This window comes from Erythrolamprus reginae, chromosome 5 (assembly GCF_031021105.1).
Source record: "Erythrolamprus reginae isolate rEryReg1 chromosome 5, rEryReg1.hap1, whole genome shotgun sequence".
Lineage (NCBI taxonomy): Eukaryota > Metazoa > Chordata > Lepidosauria > Squamata > Dipsadidae > Erythrolamprus > Erythrolamprus reginae.
The window spans coordinates 114093039-114109420 of record NC_091954.1 but is presented as its reverse complement, the minus strand read 5'-3'; the positions used below and the strand labels follow the sequence as shown (position 1 = coordinate 114109420).

General features: G+C 43.1%; 1 protein-coding gene across 1 annotated transcript in view; it reads left to right on the top strand.

Moving 5' to 3' along the window:
• Nucleotides 1-12495: 12495 nt before the first annotated feature.
• Nucleotides 12496-16382, top strand: part of EIF2B5 (eukaryotic translation initiation factor 2B subunit epsilon) — a 44509-nt gene continuing 40622 nt past the window's right edge. Inside the window, exon 1 of the mRNA XM_070753768.1 lies at nt 12496-12704. Within this exon, the coding sequence (XP_070609869.1) occupies nt 12549-12704 (156 nt within the window). The 5' untranslated portion in view covers nt 12496-12548. The remainder of the gene's footprint in view (nt 12705-16382) is intronic.

The following is a 16382-nucleotide window of genomic DNA, read 5'->3' as shown; positions in this document are numbered from 1 at the left end:
TTTGAAAAATGTTCGGAAACTTCAGATCGTGCAGAATGCAGCTGCGAGAGCAATCATGGGCTTCCCTAAATATGCCCATGTCATACCAACACTCCGCAGTCTGCATTGGTTGCCAATCAGTTTCCGGTCACAATTCAAAGTGTTGGTTATGACCTATAAATCCCTTCATGGCATCGGACCAGAATATCTCCGGGACCGCCTTCTGCCGCTCAAATCCCAGTGACCAGTTAGGTCCCACAGAGTGGGTCTTCTCTGGGTCCTGCCGACGAAACAATGTCGTCTGGCGGGACCCAGGGGAAGAGCCTTCTCTGTGGTGGCCCCAACCCTCTGGAACCAACTCCCCCCAGAGATCAGAATTGCCCTCACCCTCCCCGCCTTTCCTTAAAACCCACCTCTGTCGTCAGGCATGGGGGAATTGAGATATTCCTTTCCCCCCAGGCCTATACAATTTATGCATGGTATGTTTGTGTGTATGTTTGATTTTTAATAAATGTTTTTAGTTATTTTAAATATTATATTTGTCATACGTTGTTTTATTATTGGTGTTTAGCTGCCCCGAGTCTATGGAGAGGGGCGGCATACAAATCCAATAAATAAATAAACAAGAAAGAAAGAAAGAAAGAAAGAAAGAAAGAAAGAAAGAAAGAAAGAAAGAAAGAAAGAAAGAACTAGTAGAAATAGAACTATGCCGTAGGCTAAATGATAACTCACCATGAATGTGACTCAGCATTTGGATACTGTCCTCTGGTGTACTCCATAATATACGTCCATATTATACACCTGTCCTCTCACCTGAAGCCACACCTCAATTTACCTAATGAAATTCCCAGTTCAACGGCGATTATACTGTTATCTCTGTTGCAAGGCTTTTACCTTCTCAGCCCTTTAGGCAGTTTCACAATCCTCGTTTATTTTTATTTGGCAATCACTGTTTTGCCCCAAAGCCACCCCTGCTAGGAGGAATTCGTGCATTGGCATCATAGCACAGAGGCTACTTTAGCTTCTCAAGGTCAACTGTGGCTTTGATGGAAGTGTTGAGACTTGTGAGGATTCACAATACGTTTCTGGCTTACTGAACGAATGGCCACAGTCGGTTATGGCTTTCAGAATGTAGCATGTGTTGAATAAATGAACATGGGGAGAGGGGAACATTAGCTTGTCTTCCTGAAGCCAGAACTTTAAGGTTGGGTTGGTTTGAGGTTTCACATCTTTATTTGTAAAAATAATAAAGGTGAGATAGTGAGTGAGAGAGAGAGAGAGGGAGGGAGGGAGGGTGAAAGAAAGAGAGAGAGAAAGAAAGAGGAAGAGAGAGAGAAAGGAAGGAAGGGAAGGAAAGGAAGGAAGAAAAGGAAGGAAGGAAGAAAGAAAGAAAGAAAAAGAGAGAGAGAGGCAGGCTAGAGGAGGGGAGGAAGGAAGGGAAGAGAAAGAAAGGAAAGAAGGAAGGAAGAAAAGAAGGAAGGAAGAAAAGAAGGAAGGAAGGAAGAAAATATTTGGAATGTATGTATGTAAATATCTATACTATGCTGGTTAAATTAGTAGCCTGGTTGATAAATGAATCTGAATTTCCACTTCACTTTGCTCATCTGAAGGTTACAAAAGGTGATCACGATAAACATATATCCATCCTAAGATAAAATACAGAAAATAGTATAAGGGCAGACTAGATGGACCATTAGGTCTTTTTCTGCCGTCAGTCTTCTACGTTTCTATGTTACCTGTACTGAATACTGACCTTGATGGATTCTTGACCTGAATCAACTTCAGGGTTCCTCTTATCATTCTTCTGAGCACAATCAACATATGTAGTAGATTTGTGACAAAATAATCTGGATTCAATGTCCACCGCAATTGCTCTTAAATTGTTTACTGAGACCTATTTCACTGCACAAGTACAGAACAGAGGTCACTTTCTCTGTTTTCCTAGAATTAGATAACCATGGTATAGGTTAATTTACGTTGGCAGTAGAACCTGGAGGAGCTCTGGATCCAGGGTGGGTAGGACGGCAGAGGATAATCTCTTTAGGACAAAGTCTAAGATGGAAACAGGCCATTTATTTATTTATTTATTCATTCATTCATCCATTCATTTGTCCAATACACAAATACATAGGAAGAAAAATAGACATATAGTAATATATATAAGGGTAAAAGTGCACTTAGAGGAGAGGATATATGAAAGGAAGAAAATATATATGATAAGTGAGAGAAAGGAAAGACAATTGGACAGGGGATGAAAGGCACACTAGTGCACTTATGTACGCCCCTTAAGTCATGTTTACAATTTAAAAAATCTAAACCTGAGCATTATCACAGAACACCAAGGACCCCTCATTTCAACCCTGAGCTACAAATATTCTGCTTTATTGATACAAACATATCCCTACTCCAAGCAAGGGTTCCTACTTATTACCACTACTGGTGCAATGCGTTTGTAGCTCCAAGTCGCCAGTGTGCACATCAGTAATGGGCTCCAATGGGTAATGGTCAGGTACGCAGAACCGGTAGGAAAAAAATGATTATTTTTCTTTTTTTCCCCTTCTGGGCTCCGGGTATGTTTTTCTTTCATAGTAAATGAGGTTGAATGTGTATACGGTAATTTTAGAAGAACAGTTTATATAGTGTTGTGGTTAGCTCTGGCCCAGCTCCTGCCCCAAGGACTGTGGATGTGGGGGAGACATCCAAATGCTGCAGGCCTGTTTTGCCCCAGGTGGAATCTGCTGATGAAGGCTCCTCTGACCAAGAAGACATGAGTGACAGGGAGGAGGAGAGTGTGACAGACAGCTCAGAAGGAGATCAGTTATCTAGCTCCTCCTTGGATTCAGAACAAGAGTTAATGATACAGCCACGCATGCGGAGAGCGATGCATAGGCAACAACAACTGAGAGATTATTATCAAAGAAAATGAGGCCACCTGTGGTTGGGTGGGGCTGTGGTCATTAGTGAGGCTGCTATAAAGAGCAGCCTGTGGGTTTGGCCATTGTGGAGGATTACCTGATCATTGTGTTTTGTGCCTGCCTTGCTGACTTTGACCTTCGTGTGCTGATTTTTCCCCACTTTGAAACTAAACCAGAGCAAAGTGTGTGTCACTTTGGGAAAGAAGAAGGACTGTGAATTGCCTCACAGCTGCAAGCTACGTATCACAGAACTGATAAGGGATTTGTACAAATTACCAGTTTGTTTGGAGACGAGGGCTCTTTGCTATACCAAGAGAGGGCTTAGGTTAAGTGACTTTTCATTGTAAAGAACATTGTTTTGAATTTTCAAACGTGTGTGTCTGAAATTTGTACCTGTGAATTTTTGGGAGGAGTCTACCAGAGAGCCCGACCGAACATATAGTAGATAATGTATATTTCTGTGTGCCTGTGTGTAATTTGTATTTACACATATGGCATATATACATAGAATTAAATAGTAATGTTGGATGTTCAGTAATAGTAAATATGGAAATTGTGTCTCTTTGAGGCCAGGAGAGGCCAGGCACCCTAACCCCAAACCCTTGATGTGAGTAACGTCAAGTTGGCCACCTTTAAGCCAGTCACATGACCTTTAAGCCACCCTCCAGTCACATGAGTGTCAAGCCACTCCCACCTGGTCACATGGCTGGCAAGCCACACCCACAAAATAAGCCACACCCACAGTGTGGTAGTAAAAAAAATTGTAGCCCTTCACTGGTGCAAGCACGCAAGTCTCAGCATGATCTTGTTTCTGCGCATGCAATGGAAGCAAAATCTCACAAGAGTACGTGCGCGCATGAGATTTTAGCTACTTTTTTTCTTCCGCAAATGCGCAGAAGCAAAAAATTGGCAAAATCTCACACGCACGTCCCCGTACGAGATTTTGTTTCCTCAGCAATGCAGAGCTAAGCGCTCAGTTCCATTTTTGCTAACGGTGTGCATTGTGGCATGTACAGTTACCAACGCAATACTGCCCTGCACTGAGGGACATCATTAAGCACACATTCTTTGGAGGGATAACCATGGAAACTATTGTTTGTTCTCCAGAGCTAGTTTTAATCCAGGTAGAGCAAAATCCAAAATCGGAGTCTAAATTACAAACTAATGCACAGCCTCAATTTTTTTTGGGGGGGGGGGTATTTACATTCTGATATTTCATGGAGTTATTTAAGACATTGACTTTCCTAGAGGTTTCTTTCTTAATCCTGTTTTCTGCAAGAGGCACATGCTGCTGAACCAGTAAAAATATTAATATTATTATTATTATTATTATTATTATTATTTTATTTTATTTTATTTTATTTTATTTTATTTTATTTTATTTTATTTTATTTTATTTTATTTTATTTTATTTTATTTTATTTTATTTTATTTTATTTTATTTTATTTTATTTTATTTTATTTTATTTTATTTTATTTTATTTTATTTATTAGATTTGTATGCCGCCCCTCTCCGAAGACTCGGGTTTGGCCATTGTGGATAATTTTATTTATTGATTTGATTTGATTTGATTTGATTTGATCTGATCTGATCTGATCTGATCTGATTTGATTTGATTTGATTTGTATGCCGCCCCTCTCCGAAGACTCGGGTTTGGCCATTGTGGATAATTTTTTTTATGTATGTATGTTTGTATGTATGTATGTATGTATGTATGTATGTATGTATGTATGTATGTATGTATGTATTTATTAGATTTGTATGCCGCCCCTCTCCGTAGACTCGGGGCAGCTAACAACAATAATAAAACAGCATATAACATATGATATTTAAAATAACTAAAAAACCCTTATTAAAAACCCAACATACTCACAAACATACCATACATAAATTGTATAGGCCTGGGAGGAAGGAATATCTCAATTGCCCCATGCCTGACGACAGAGGTGGGTTTTAAGGAGCTTACAAAAGGCAAGGAGGGTGGGGGCAATTCTGATCTCTGGGGGGAGCTGGTTCCAGAGGGTCGGGGTCGCCACAGAGAAGGCTCTTCCCCTGGGTCCCACCAGACACCATTGTTTAGTCGACGGGACCCGGAGAAGGCCAAGTCTGTGGGACCTAACTGGCCGCTGGGATTCATGCGGCAGAAGGCGGTCCCGGAGGTATTCTGGTCCGATGCCATGAAGGGCTTTATAGGTCATAACCAACACATTGTTGTTGTTGTTGTTGTTGTTATTATTATTATTATTTATTAGACCTGTTTGCCGCCCCTCTCTGAGGATGCGGAGCAGCTCACAACATGCAATACAAACAATATGTATACAATTCTAATAGTTAAAAACAGTAAACTAAAATCCCATTATATAAAAAACAGTCAGTCTACTCAATCACATCCATATATAACATTTAACGGACAGAGAAGAAGGGGGCATTTGTATGCCGAGGACTCGGAGCGGCAATTTAAAAGCAATTTAATAACTGAAGTAACAATGTAACCAATAAGTAACAATACAAATATTTAAATAGTGAATAATACAATAATTTTATGTACAAAGAATTATATAAAACATTGGCAAGGTATGTTATAAATGTTTAAGAAAGGCTGTAAATATTTAAGCATTAGTAAGTGCGTTTAACTCCAGAAAACAGCTTCTGATAAGAGAGGGACTGTAAAGAACTCTTGTATATGTTTTATGCTTGTTTGTGTTTTGTATTGTGTGTTACCTTAAAAAATGCTAATTTAAAAAAAAAAAGTATCTGCAATTCCCTCCTGGTCAATACTTGTTGTTCAGAAATCCTGACTGCTTTGAGTAATTTTCAAATTGATCTCCTGACAATAGACAATTATCTGGATGAACATTGTCTGGGTCTTACGCAGCCTGTGCTATTTAGCTAAAGATGATTTCTCTTTCTTCTCCTCTGGGTCACACGAGGGCAGCATGAAGGAAAGGAAGTCTCTGGAGTTTACATCAGTAACTATGGATACCTCAGTGACTTGCAGAATCAGAGAATGATTGAGTGCATCAGTGGGAAGGCAGCTTCAAGGCAGCGGTGGGGCTACGAGCTGGAACACTAAAATGCGCTCGCCGCCGCGGCTTGTAAGTTCTTGCGGGACTAGCGCGACTGCAGCTGTGGAGGCAGCAAAATCGTCTATGGAGCCGCAGGTAACACCTCGCCGAAACATGGGTGCACCAGAGTTGCAGCAGCAAAATTGTGCTGGTCCCGCAAGAACTTATGAGCCGCCGCGGCGAGCGCAATTTAGTGTTCCGGCTCATAGCCCACTGCTGCTTCAAGGTCACCTAGATCCAGCGTAGGAATCTACCAAAGTATCCTGACCAGTAGCCAACAATACTTTGCACACCCAAAGTATTTTAGGCAGAATAACCCACTGTTATACAGTGTTCCCTCGATTTTTGCGGGGGATGCGTTCCGATACCGCCCGCGAAAGTCTAATTTCCGTGAAGTAGAGATGCGGAAGTAAATACACCATTTTTGGCTATGAAGAGTATCACAAGCCTTCCCTTAACACTTGAAGCCCCTAAATTACCATTTCCTATTCCCTTAACAACCATTTACTCACCATTATTACTGGCCAATTTCGGCCAATCAGCAATGGCAGATGAACGTTTGGTGATGACGTATGATGTCATTGTGCGGGAAAAACCGTGGTTTAGGGGAAAAAAGTGAAGTATTTTTTAATTAATATTTTTTGAAAAACCGTGGTATAGGCTATTTGCGAAGTTCGCACCCGCGAAAATTGAAGGAACACTGTATTGCTGATTATGCTTACTATCATAAGAGTTTATTTTTATTTTATTTATTTATTGTTTTGTCAAGTACATATTGGTGGTATACAAAGATATAACAATGTTTATATACATGATACTAGTAAAAGAGAAACATTAGGACAAGGGACGGAAGGCACGCTGGTGCACTTATGTATGCATTTATATGTGCACTTATAAGAGACCTTGGAAGTCTTCTAGTCCAGTGTTTCCCAACCTTGACAACTTGAAGATATCTGGACTTCAATTCCCAGAATTCCCCAGTCAGCATTTGGGGAATTCTGGGAGTTGAAGTCCAGATATCTTCAAGTTGCCAAGGTTGGGAAACACTGTTGTAGTCCAACTCATTGCTCATGCAGAAGAACCTATACCAGTGATGGCGAACCTATGGCACGGGTGCCACAGGTGGCACGCGGAGTCATATCTGGTGGCACGTGGGCCGTTGCCCTAGCTCATCTCCAACATGCATGTGTGTGCCGGCCAGCTGATTTTTGGCTCACACAGAGGGCGTTTTTGGCTTCCAGAGAGCCTCTGGGGGAGGGAAGCCTTTGGAGCCTGGGGACGGCAAGACACTAGCCTTCTGGGCTCATCAGGAGTTGGGAAATAGGCCATTTCCAGCCTCCAGAGAGCCTCCAGGAGGGCAGGGGGACACTGTTTTTACCGTCCCCAGGCATTGAATTATGGGTGTGGGCACTCATGCGTGCATGATAGCGCATGCCCCTACTCTTTTGGCACCCAAGGAAAAAACGGTTCGCCATCACTGACCTATACCATTGCAGACAAATAGTTTTCCAATCTCTTCTTTAAAATCTCCAGTGTTGGAACAAACATCTGGAGGCAGTTCAACCGCCACTCAGAAGAGCTTATACCTGTGATGGCAAACCTATGGCTCTCTTCCATGTTCCAATGCAGGTTCTAGTTTTGGTACTTGCCGTTGAAAAGGTTAACCATCTCTGGCCTGTATCATTTTGGACAAATAGCAGTCCAATCTCTTATTTAAAACCTCCAGTGACTAAGCACTCACAACGCATTTTTCCCCACTAATTAATTCTTAGGAAATTTATCTTTACTTCTACCCTGTTTTGACCTGAGCAATTGTGGGGAACCTGTCTTTGGGTCCCACCCATTGCTTTCCCCTTGTATGGGATAGACGGCGGGACCTCCCACATGCAAGTGCATGGCAGTGAGTCAGGTGAGGGCGTGGCCCCTCACCTGGATCAGCATGGAGCTATGCCCATAGTTGCCCCGGAAGTTTTTATTACGTCATTTTCCGCCCCGGAAGCAATTGTTTGACCCTGCGGGTCCTTGTTTAGGGTTATAGTTAATTTATGCAAATTTATTTAAATAAATTATGCAAATTTAATTAATAAAAATGACCCAGTTTAAATACAGCTCTTGTGTCCCTGTCGTTACTCCGCCTCTGCTGCAAAATAAGTCACCCCCGAAAGTAAGACATGGGAGAGGTTTCGTAGAATTGCCTAATATTAGGCATCCCCTGAAAGTAAGACGTATATGTTTCATTTCGCAGTACAGTATTCACGAACAGAACATATATAACACTGCTGTCCATAAATTGCATCGCAAAATGCTGCATCAATCATATTTAAAACCCATCCAATATGCATCCAACATGCAGCTGCGTGTTTGGATGCATTTTTGCTGCAGCGGGATTCAGGATACAACTCATTGAAAAAAAATAAGACATCCCCTGAAAATAAGACGTAGCACATTTTTGGGAGCAAAAATTAATATAAGATGCTGTCTTATTTTCGGGGAAACACGGTAGGTTGGTTCTCTTCTTGTTTAAAATGGAATGGGGCTAGGCTAGGCTAGGCTAGGCTAGGATAAGATAGGATAGGATAACAGAGTTGGATGGGACCTTGGAGGTCTTCTAGTCCAACCCCTGCTTAGGTAGGAAACCCTACATCACTTCAGACAAATGGTTATCCAATCTCTTCTTAAAAACTTCCAATGTTGGAGTTCCCAGAACTCCCAGAATTCTCCAGCCAGCCAGTTAAAGTCCAATCTTAAAAGTTGCTAAGTCTGGACATTCCTAATTTAAACAGCAGCTGGACAACCATGAACTGGAGATGGTCTAGATCTGGTTTCCCACATTAGGGAGAAGATGGGACATAGAAACATAGAAGACTGACAGCAGAAAAAGACACCATGGTCCATCTAGTCTGCCCTTATATTATTTCCTGTATTTTCATCTTAGGATGGATCTATGTTTGTCCCAGGCATGTTTAAATTCAGTTACTGTGGATTTACCAACCACGTCTGCTGGAGGTTTGTTCCAAGGATCTACTACTCTTTCAGTCAAATAATATTTTCTCATGTTGCTTTTGATCTTTCCCCCAACTAACTTCAGATTGTGTCCCCTTGTTCTTGGGTTCACTTTCCTATTAAAAACACTTCCCTCCTGAACCTTATTTAACCCTTTCACATATTTAAATGTTTCGATCATGTCCCCCCTTTCCCTTCTGTCCTCCAGACTATACAGATTGAGTTCATTAAGTCTTTCCTGATACGTTTTATGCTTAAGACCTTCCACCATTCTTGTAGCCCGTCTTTGGACCCATTCAATTTTGTCAATATCTTTTTGTGGGTGAGGTCTCCAGAACTGGACACAGTATTCCAAATGTGGTCTCACCAGCACTTTATATAGCGGGATCATAATCTCCTTCTTCCTGCTTGTTATACCTCTAGCTATGCAGCCAAGCATCCTACTTGCTTTTCCTACCGCCCGACCACACCGCTCACCCATTTTGAGACATATTTAATTAAGGTGTTTCCAAACTTTAAATTCTAAATTTTATAATAAATTAAAATCCAAAGCAAGTAGAAGACCAAACCAAACTTCGTAGTAGATGGTGCTATAGCTCCAATTTGTGGCTAGCCAGGGAATTGCCCATGAGAAAGCCAAACTGATAAGTACAATGAATGTATTAATACAGTGATCCCTTATTTTTCACAGGGAATACATTCCAAGACCACCCGTGAAAAATGAATTTCCGTGAAGTAGAGGAAATATAGCTTTTTTATGTATTTAACAAGTATTTGGACTTTTAAAATCCACCTTTTGCATTAAACAGCCATTCTATAATGCTTCTCAGCTGGAACTACATGTGATATCCTACCAAGTTCTTTAATAGTGTACAAATAGTACTGTAGAAGAGGTTTATGAATTTTTAATGGATTTAAAATTTTCAATGGATTTAATGGATTTAAGCCCCCTTTGAAAACCCATGAAGTAGCGGATCCGCAAAAAGATGAACCGCGAAGTAGCGAAGGATTACTGTAATTCCTAATGTTTTGCCCTGTTCTGCCATGTTCAATGACCCATCAATTACGGTCATAATTAGATGGTCATTTGGTAAACGTTTTTGTTGATGAGTGATGGTTGTTGTTATGTCATCAGAAGCTGGGAAGTTTTCATTCCAGTCCAATCAGGAAGTGAAGCAGGGAAATTCTGATTGGCTCCTTCCCAAAAGGACTCCCTATTTAAACCCCTGACTCTGGAACCAACTCCCCCCAGATATCAGAGTTGCCCCCACCCTCCTTGCCTTTCGCAAGCTCCTTAAAACCCACCTCTGTCGTCAGGCATGGGGGAATTGAAATTTTCCCTTCCCCCCTAGGCTTATATAATTTATACATGGTATGTTTGTATGTATGATAGGTTCTTTAAATTGGGGTTTTTAAGATTATTTTTAATATTAGGTTTGTTTACATTGTCTTTTTATTGTTGTTAGCCACCCCAAGTCTTCGGAGAGGGGTGGCATACAAATCTAATGAATGAATGAATGAATGAATGAATGAATGAATGAATGAATGAATAAATAAATAAATAAATAAATAACTGAAGTCTCACTGCCAGGTGGGTGTCATTTCACATTAAAGAGCACAATGCGCCTCAGAGTTTTTGCAAGACAGTCGTTCAATGAATGCTGCCCCATTTTAGGGCCTTTCTTGCCACAGATGTTAGGTAAATTACCGCCATTGTTAAATTAGTAGCCCTGTTGTTATGTGGGTCTGGCTTCCCCAAAAGGGGATCACGTGACCCTTGGATACAGCAACCGTCATAAATCTGAGTCGGGTGCTTAGCCTCTGAGTTTTGATCACATGACCATTGAGAATGTTACAAAGGTTGTTAAGTGTGAAACACTGTCATAAGTCACATTTTTCAGGGCCATGGAACATCTGTCATTCAATTAACTCTTGGAAATCGAGGACTACCTGTATTGCTGCCAAGATCAATATACATATACATATACATATGTGTGTGTGTGTGTATAAACACACACCATGTATACACACAGACATATATATATTTTTCAAACTTGGCAACCTAAGAGGTGGGATTCCATGTATATATACATCCGGACTAAACTGTGTTGTTTCTCTGTGTAACATATGTGGGTATATGCATATGCATAATATTTATTTATTTATTTATTTATTTATTTATTTATTCATTCATTCATTCATTCAGAAACATAGAAGATTGATGGCAGAAAAAGACCTCATGACCAATCTAGTCTGCCCGTATACTATTTCCTGTATTTTATATTCGGATGGATAGATGTTTATCCCCAGCATGTTTAAATTCAGTTCCTGTGGATTTACCAACCATGTCTGCTGGAAGTTTGTTCCAAGCATCTACTCCTTTTTCAGTCAAATAATAATTTCTCACATTGCTTTTGATCTTTCCCCCAACCAACCTCAGATTGTGCTCCCTCGTTCTTGTGTTCACTTTCCTATTAAAAACACTTCCCTCTTGAACCTTATTTAACCCTATCACATCTTCAAATGTTTCGATCATGTCCCCCCTTTTCCTTTTGTCCTCCAGACTAGACAGATTGAGTTCATTAAATTCATTGAGATTTATGATTATTTATTTATTATTTATATTTATTTATTGTTTATACTAACATCTATGTCTGTCTGTCTGTCTGTCTGTCCGTCCGTCCGTCCGTCCGTCCATCCACCCATCCACGCTTCTGTAGCATTTATTGGAAGTGGTGACCCTTTGAGAGCTGTTATATATTATATGAACCGCTCCGAGTCTTCGGACAGGGGCGGCATACAAATCTAATAAATAATAATAATAATAATAATAATAATAATTATTATTATTATATGAATGAACCAAGATGGCGCAGTGGGTAGAGGGCAGTATTGCAGGCCACTAAAGCTGAGTGCTAGATCTGTAGGTCAGCGGTTCAAATCTCATCACCGGCTCAAGGTTGACTTATTCCGAGGTGGGTAAAATGAGGACCTGGATTGTGGGGGCAATATGCTGGCTCTGTTAAAAAGTGCTATTGCTGATATGTTGTAAACCGCCCTGAGTATAAGGAGAAGGGCGGCATAAAAAAAACCGAATGAATGAATGAATAAATAAATAAATAAATAAAAGTGTCATTTTAAGCTATGCCGTTTAGTGTATATTTAAAGTGACAATGAAAAGTCATTCTAAACTCTTAAGTTCTTCGTTTTTTGTTTTGCTTAAGAATGCTATTCATTTTAACTTTTGACAACTCCAGTAGCTGCTGAGGAGAATCACAAATCGCTTTCGACTAGGGGTAGGCAAAGTTGGCTCTTCTATGACATGTGGACTTCAATTCCCAGAATTCCTGAGCTAGGTTAATTGGCTCAGGAATTCTGGGAGTTGCAGTCCACAAGTCATAGAAGAGCCAACTTTGCCTACCCCTGCTTTAGACGCCCCTCCTCCCCGCCCCTCCCCGCGCTGCATTCACATTCAGCAGTCGCGTTTGTCCTCTGCAAGGCACCGTCTTTTTTTCTCCGCTTCCGTTTGTTTCCGGAAACGGAAGAGGCGTGACCAAAAAGCGTGTAGGGGGAGTGCGAGCCAGCATGGCGGCTCGCGGTCCTGCTGGGAAGCGTGGCGCCGGCTCCGGGGCATCGCGTGTGTCGGATCCCCAAGAGGAGCCTCCGCCTCCGCTGCAGGCCGTCCTGGTCGCCGACAGCTTCAACCGCCGCTTCTTCCCCATTTCCAAGGACCGACCGCGGGTGAGCGAGTGCTTTTCTTCCTCCCTCGTGCCCCCCCCCCGGGAATCTTTTGCTCTGGACTTCGACTCCCATCATCCCCTGCCACAGCATGGCCCGGGGCAGCGGTTTGAGAAATTCGCGGTCTCGCCATCTGGAAGGACTCCAGATGTGGCGCCCGACTTGGTGCCCAAAGCCCAGCTGCACTCAGCCACAGAGCTTCTGGTGGCCATCCAGGACCAGGCTTTCTGTGGATGATGGGAGCTGTAGTCCATCCTATTTGGAGGGCAACAGGTTGACAGATCGGGATGCTTTTATTTTCTGCCATTCAGCCACAGAGCTTCTCGTGGCCATCCAGCACCAGGCTTTCTGTGGATGATGGGAGTTGTAGTCCAACCTATTATGGAAGGCAGCAGCTTGACAGGTCTGGATAGTTTTATTTTCTGCCATTCAGCCGCAGAGTTTCTGATGACCAGCCAAGGCCAGGCTTTTGGTGGATGATGGGAGTGTAGTCCATCCTATTTGGAGAGCAACAGCTTGACAGATCTGGATGCTTTTATTTTCTGCCATTCAGCCACAGAACTTCTCGTGGCCAGCTAGGGCCAGGCTTACTGAGGATGATGGGAGCTGTAGTCCAACCCATTTGGATGGCAACAGCTTGACAGATCTGGATACTTGTATTTTTCAGGGGGTTTTTTGTCCTTGTCCCGCTCTCCTAAAGCATTCTGGCCCTCATCAAAGGTTATACAAAGTAAGGGTTGGAAGAGATCTTGGAGGTTTTCTAGTTCAATCCTCTCTGCTTAAGCAGGAGGCCATTTATCATTTCATATTATGTTGAATTTGAACCTAAAGTAGTCAGATAACTTGTGTTCATCTTACAGAAGTGGTGAACTTAGTATTATGACAAGTCAGAAAGCATAAAGGACTGCTCAGGTCAATTGTTGAGCTACGAATATTCTCTTCTAGTTTATGAAATGAGAGCAGATGACACTCCCTTTTAGCGCTGATGATGTAACCTAGTTTGGTAATAAAAGTCTGCCAAAAAACCCCAACCCAACTGGATTCCAATCCTAAACTACCAATACAGTGGTACCTCAAGATACGAACCCCTCGTCTTACGAACAACTCGTGATACGAACCTGGGGTTCAGAAAAAATTTGCCTCTTCTTACGAACTTTTTTCGAGTTATGAACCGGCGTTCGGAGACTGCTGGGAAGCCGCGCGGCTGTTTTAAAAGGTAACAGCCGGGCGGCGGGGCTTCCCAGAAGCCTCCCGAACGCCGGTTCGTAACTCGAACAAAGTTCGTAAGAAGAGGCAAAATTTTGCTGAACCCCGGGTTCGGTTCGGGAGGTTGCTGGGAAGCCCCCGAGGCCGGCTGCGACCTTTTAAAACACCCGCGCCGCTTCGCAGCTGTCTCCCGAAGCCGAACGCGGAAGTTCGGCTTTAGCGTTCGGCTTCAGGAGACAGCTGCGAAGCGGCGCGGGTGTTTTAAAAGGTCGCAGCCAGCCTGGGGGGCTTGCCAGCACCCCCCGGAACCCCGAACTTTTGCCGAACTCCCGGGTTCGGGGTTCGGGAGGTTGCTGGGAAGCCCCCGAGGCCGGCTGCGACCTTTTAAAACACCCGCGCCGCTTCGCAGCTGTCTCCCGAAGCCGAACGCGGAAGTTCGGCTTTAGCGTTCGGCTTCAGGAGACAGCTGCGAAGCGGCGCGGGTGTTTTAAAAGGTCGCAGCCAGCCTGGGGGGCTTGCCAGCACCCCCCGGAACCCCGAACTTTTGCCGAACTCCCGGGTTCGGGGTTCGGGGGGGTGCTGGGAAGACCCCCAGGCCGGCTGCGACCTTTTAAAACACCCGCGCCGCTTCACAGCTGTCTCCCGAAGCCGAACGTGGAAGTTCGGCTTTAGCGTTCGGCTTCAGGAGACATCTGCGAAGCGGCGCAGTTGTTTTAAAAGGTCGCAGCCGGCCTGGGGGGCTTGCCAGCACCCCCCTGAACCCGGGTTCGGTGTTCGGGGGTGTGTGCTGGCAAGCCCCCCAGGCCGGCTGCGACCTTTTAAAACACCCGCGCCGCTTCGCAGCTGTCTCCTGAAGCCGAACGCGGAAGTTCGGCTTTGCCGTTCGGCTTCAGGAGACAGATGGGAAGCAGCGGGGCTCTTTTAAAAGGTCGCAGCCGGCCTGGGGGGCTTCCCAGCACCCCCCCGAACCGGGGGGGGTGCTGGGAAGCCCCCCAGGCCGGCTGTCACCTTTTAAAACAGCCGCGCGGCTTCCCAGCAGTCGCCGAAAGCCGTTTTTTTGCGGGGGTTTTTTTGGTTGCACAGATTAATTGACTTTACATTGTTTCCTATGGGAAACAATGTTTCGTCTTACAAACCTTTCGTCTTACGAACCTCCTCCTTGCACCAATTAAGTTCGTATCATGAGGTATTACTGTATTCTCTTCTATCAATTTAATAAAGATTTTAACTCTGTATGTCTAAGCTAAAGCATGAAAAATCTTTATTTTATGCAGCTGGGCAACTCTCAGTGCCAATTACATCTATGCCGAATGAAATGTCATTTTTATAGTTCTTATGGGTTTTCTTGCAAATGTCTATGCTTTCGATAAGTGCCTGTAGCTTCACATTGGACTCCATTTGTCTGATTATGTGGCAGGAAGCCAACTGCTAAAGCAACAATGTATTCTTTGGTGTGCATGGGAAAGGATAGCTACTTTGCTTGACTAAGTGTGAGGCTGCTAAATTCTGTGGCAATAAGCCATAACATGGTTTGAATTTGGCATCTTGGATAGACCTAGCATTTAAACTCCCGATTAAAATATGGCGTTGATTGCCAATTCGTTGTAGCGGTTATAGGCACTACGATAGAAATAAGGAGGGCATCAATTCTGGTTCCTGTCTCAGGCATGAAACCAGCTCTGGGTGACTTTGAGTAGTTGCTGTATCTCAAATCAGGCAATTGCCAATAGTCAAGACTGACTTGAAGGCCGGGGGAAAAAAAAAGGATTTAGCTGGTTAATGTCTATGGAGATTCTCATTATGTAGGTCATGGTTGTCCCAAAGGTGCTTTTTGACAACCGGACTTTCTGGTTTTTCTTTGAAGACGTTTTGCTTCTCATTCAAGAAGACTTGGTGGTGCTCCACGCTACTTCTGCTGATCACCGGCTGCCAGCATTTTGGCAGATTGAATCTCACCAGGCTCCAGGTTGACTCAGCCTTCCAACCTTCCAAGGTCGGTTAAATGAGGACCCAGATTGTTGGGGGAAATATACTTACTCTCTGTAAAGCGCTTAGAGAGGGCTGCGAAACACTGTGGATTTGTATATAAGTCTAAATGCTATTGCTAAATTCTAAGCTTCTTCAACTCTGAATGGGTGGTGGGGAATAGACATATCAAATCTCTATTCACCACTATCCAGTCTGAGCTGAAGAAGCTTCTTGGATGAGAAGCGAGATGTCTCCAAAGAAAAACCAGAAAGTTCAGTTGTCTCTTAAAAAAGCATCTTTGGGATTTAGCTAGTTATTTGAATAGAATCTATTCCAAACCAAACAAATGGAGTTTTCTGTTTTTACATCTGATAAAATCCTTGGATGGGGTTGGCTTTGAAGATAAGACTGGCAGTTTCATTTGGGATATCTTGGATCTTGTAAGATTTCTACCAGTTGGAAGAGACAGTACTGAACTGAATAGATACCGTATTTTGGGGACTATAA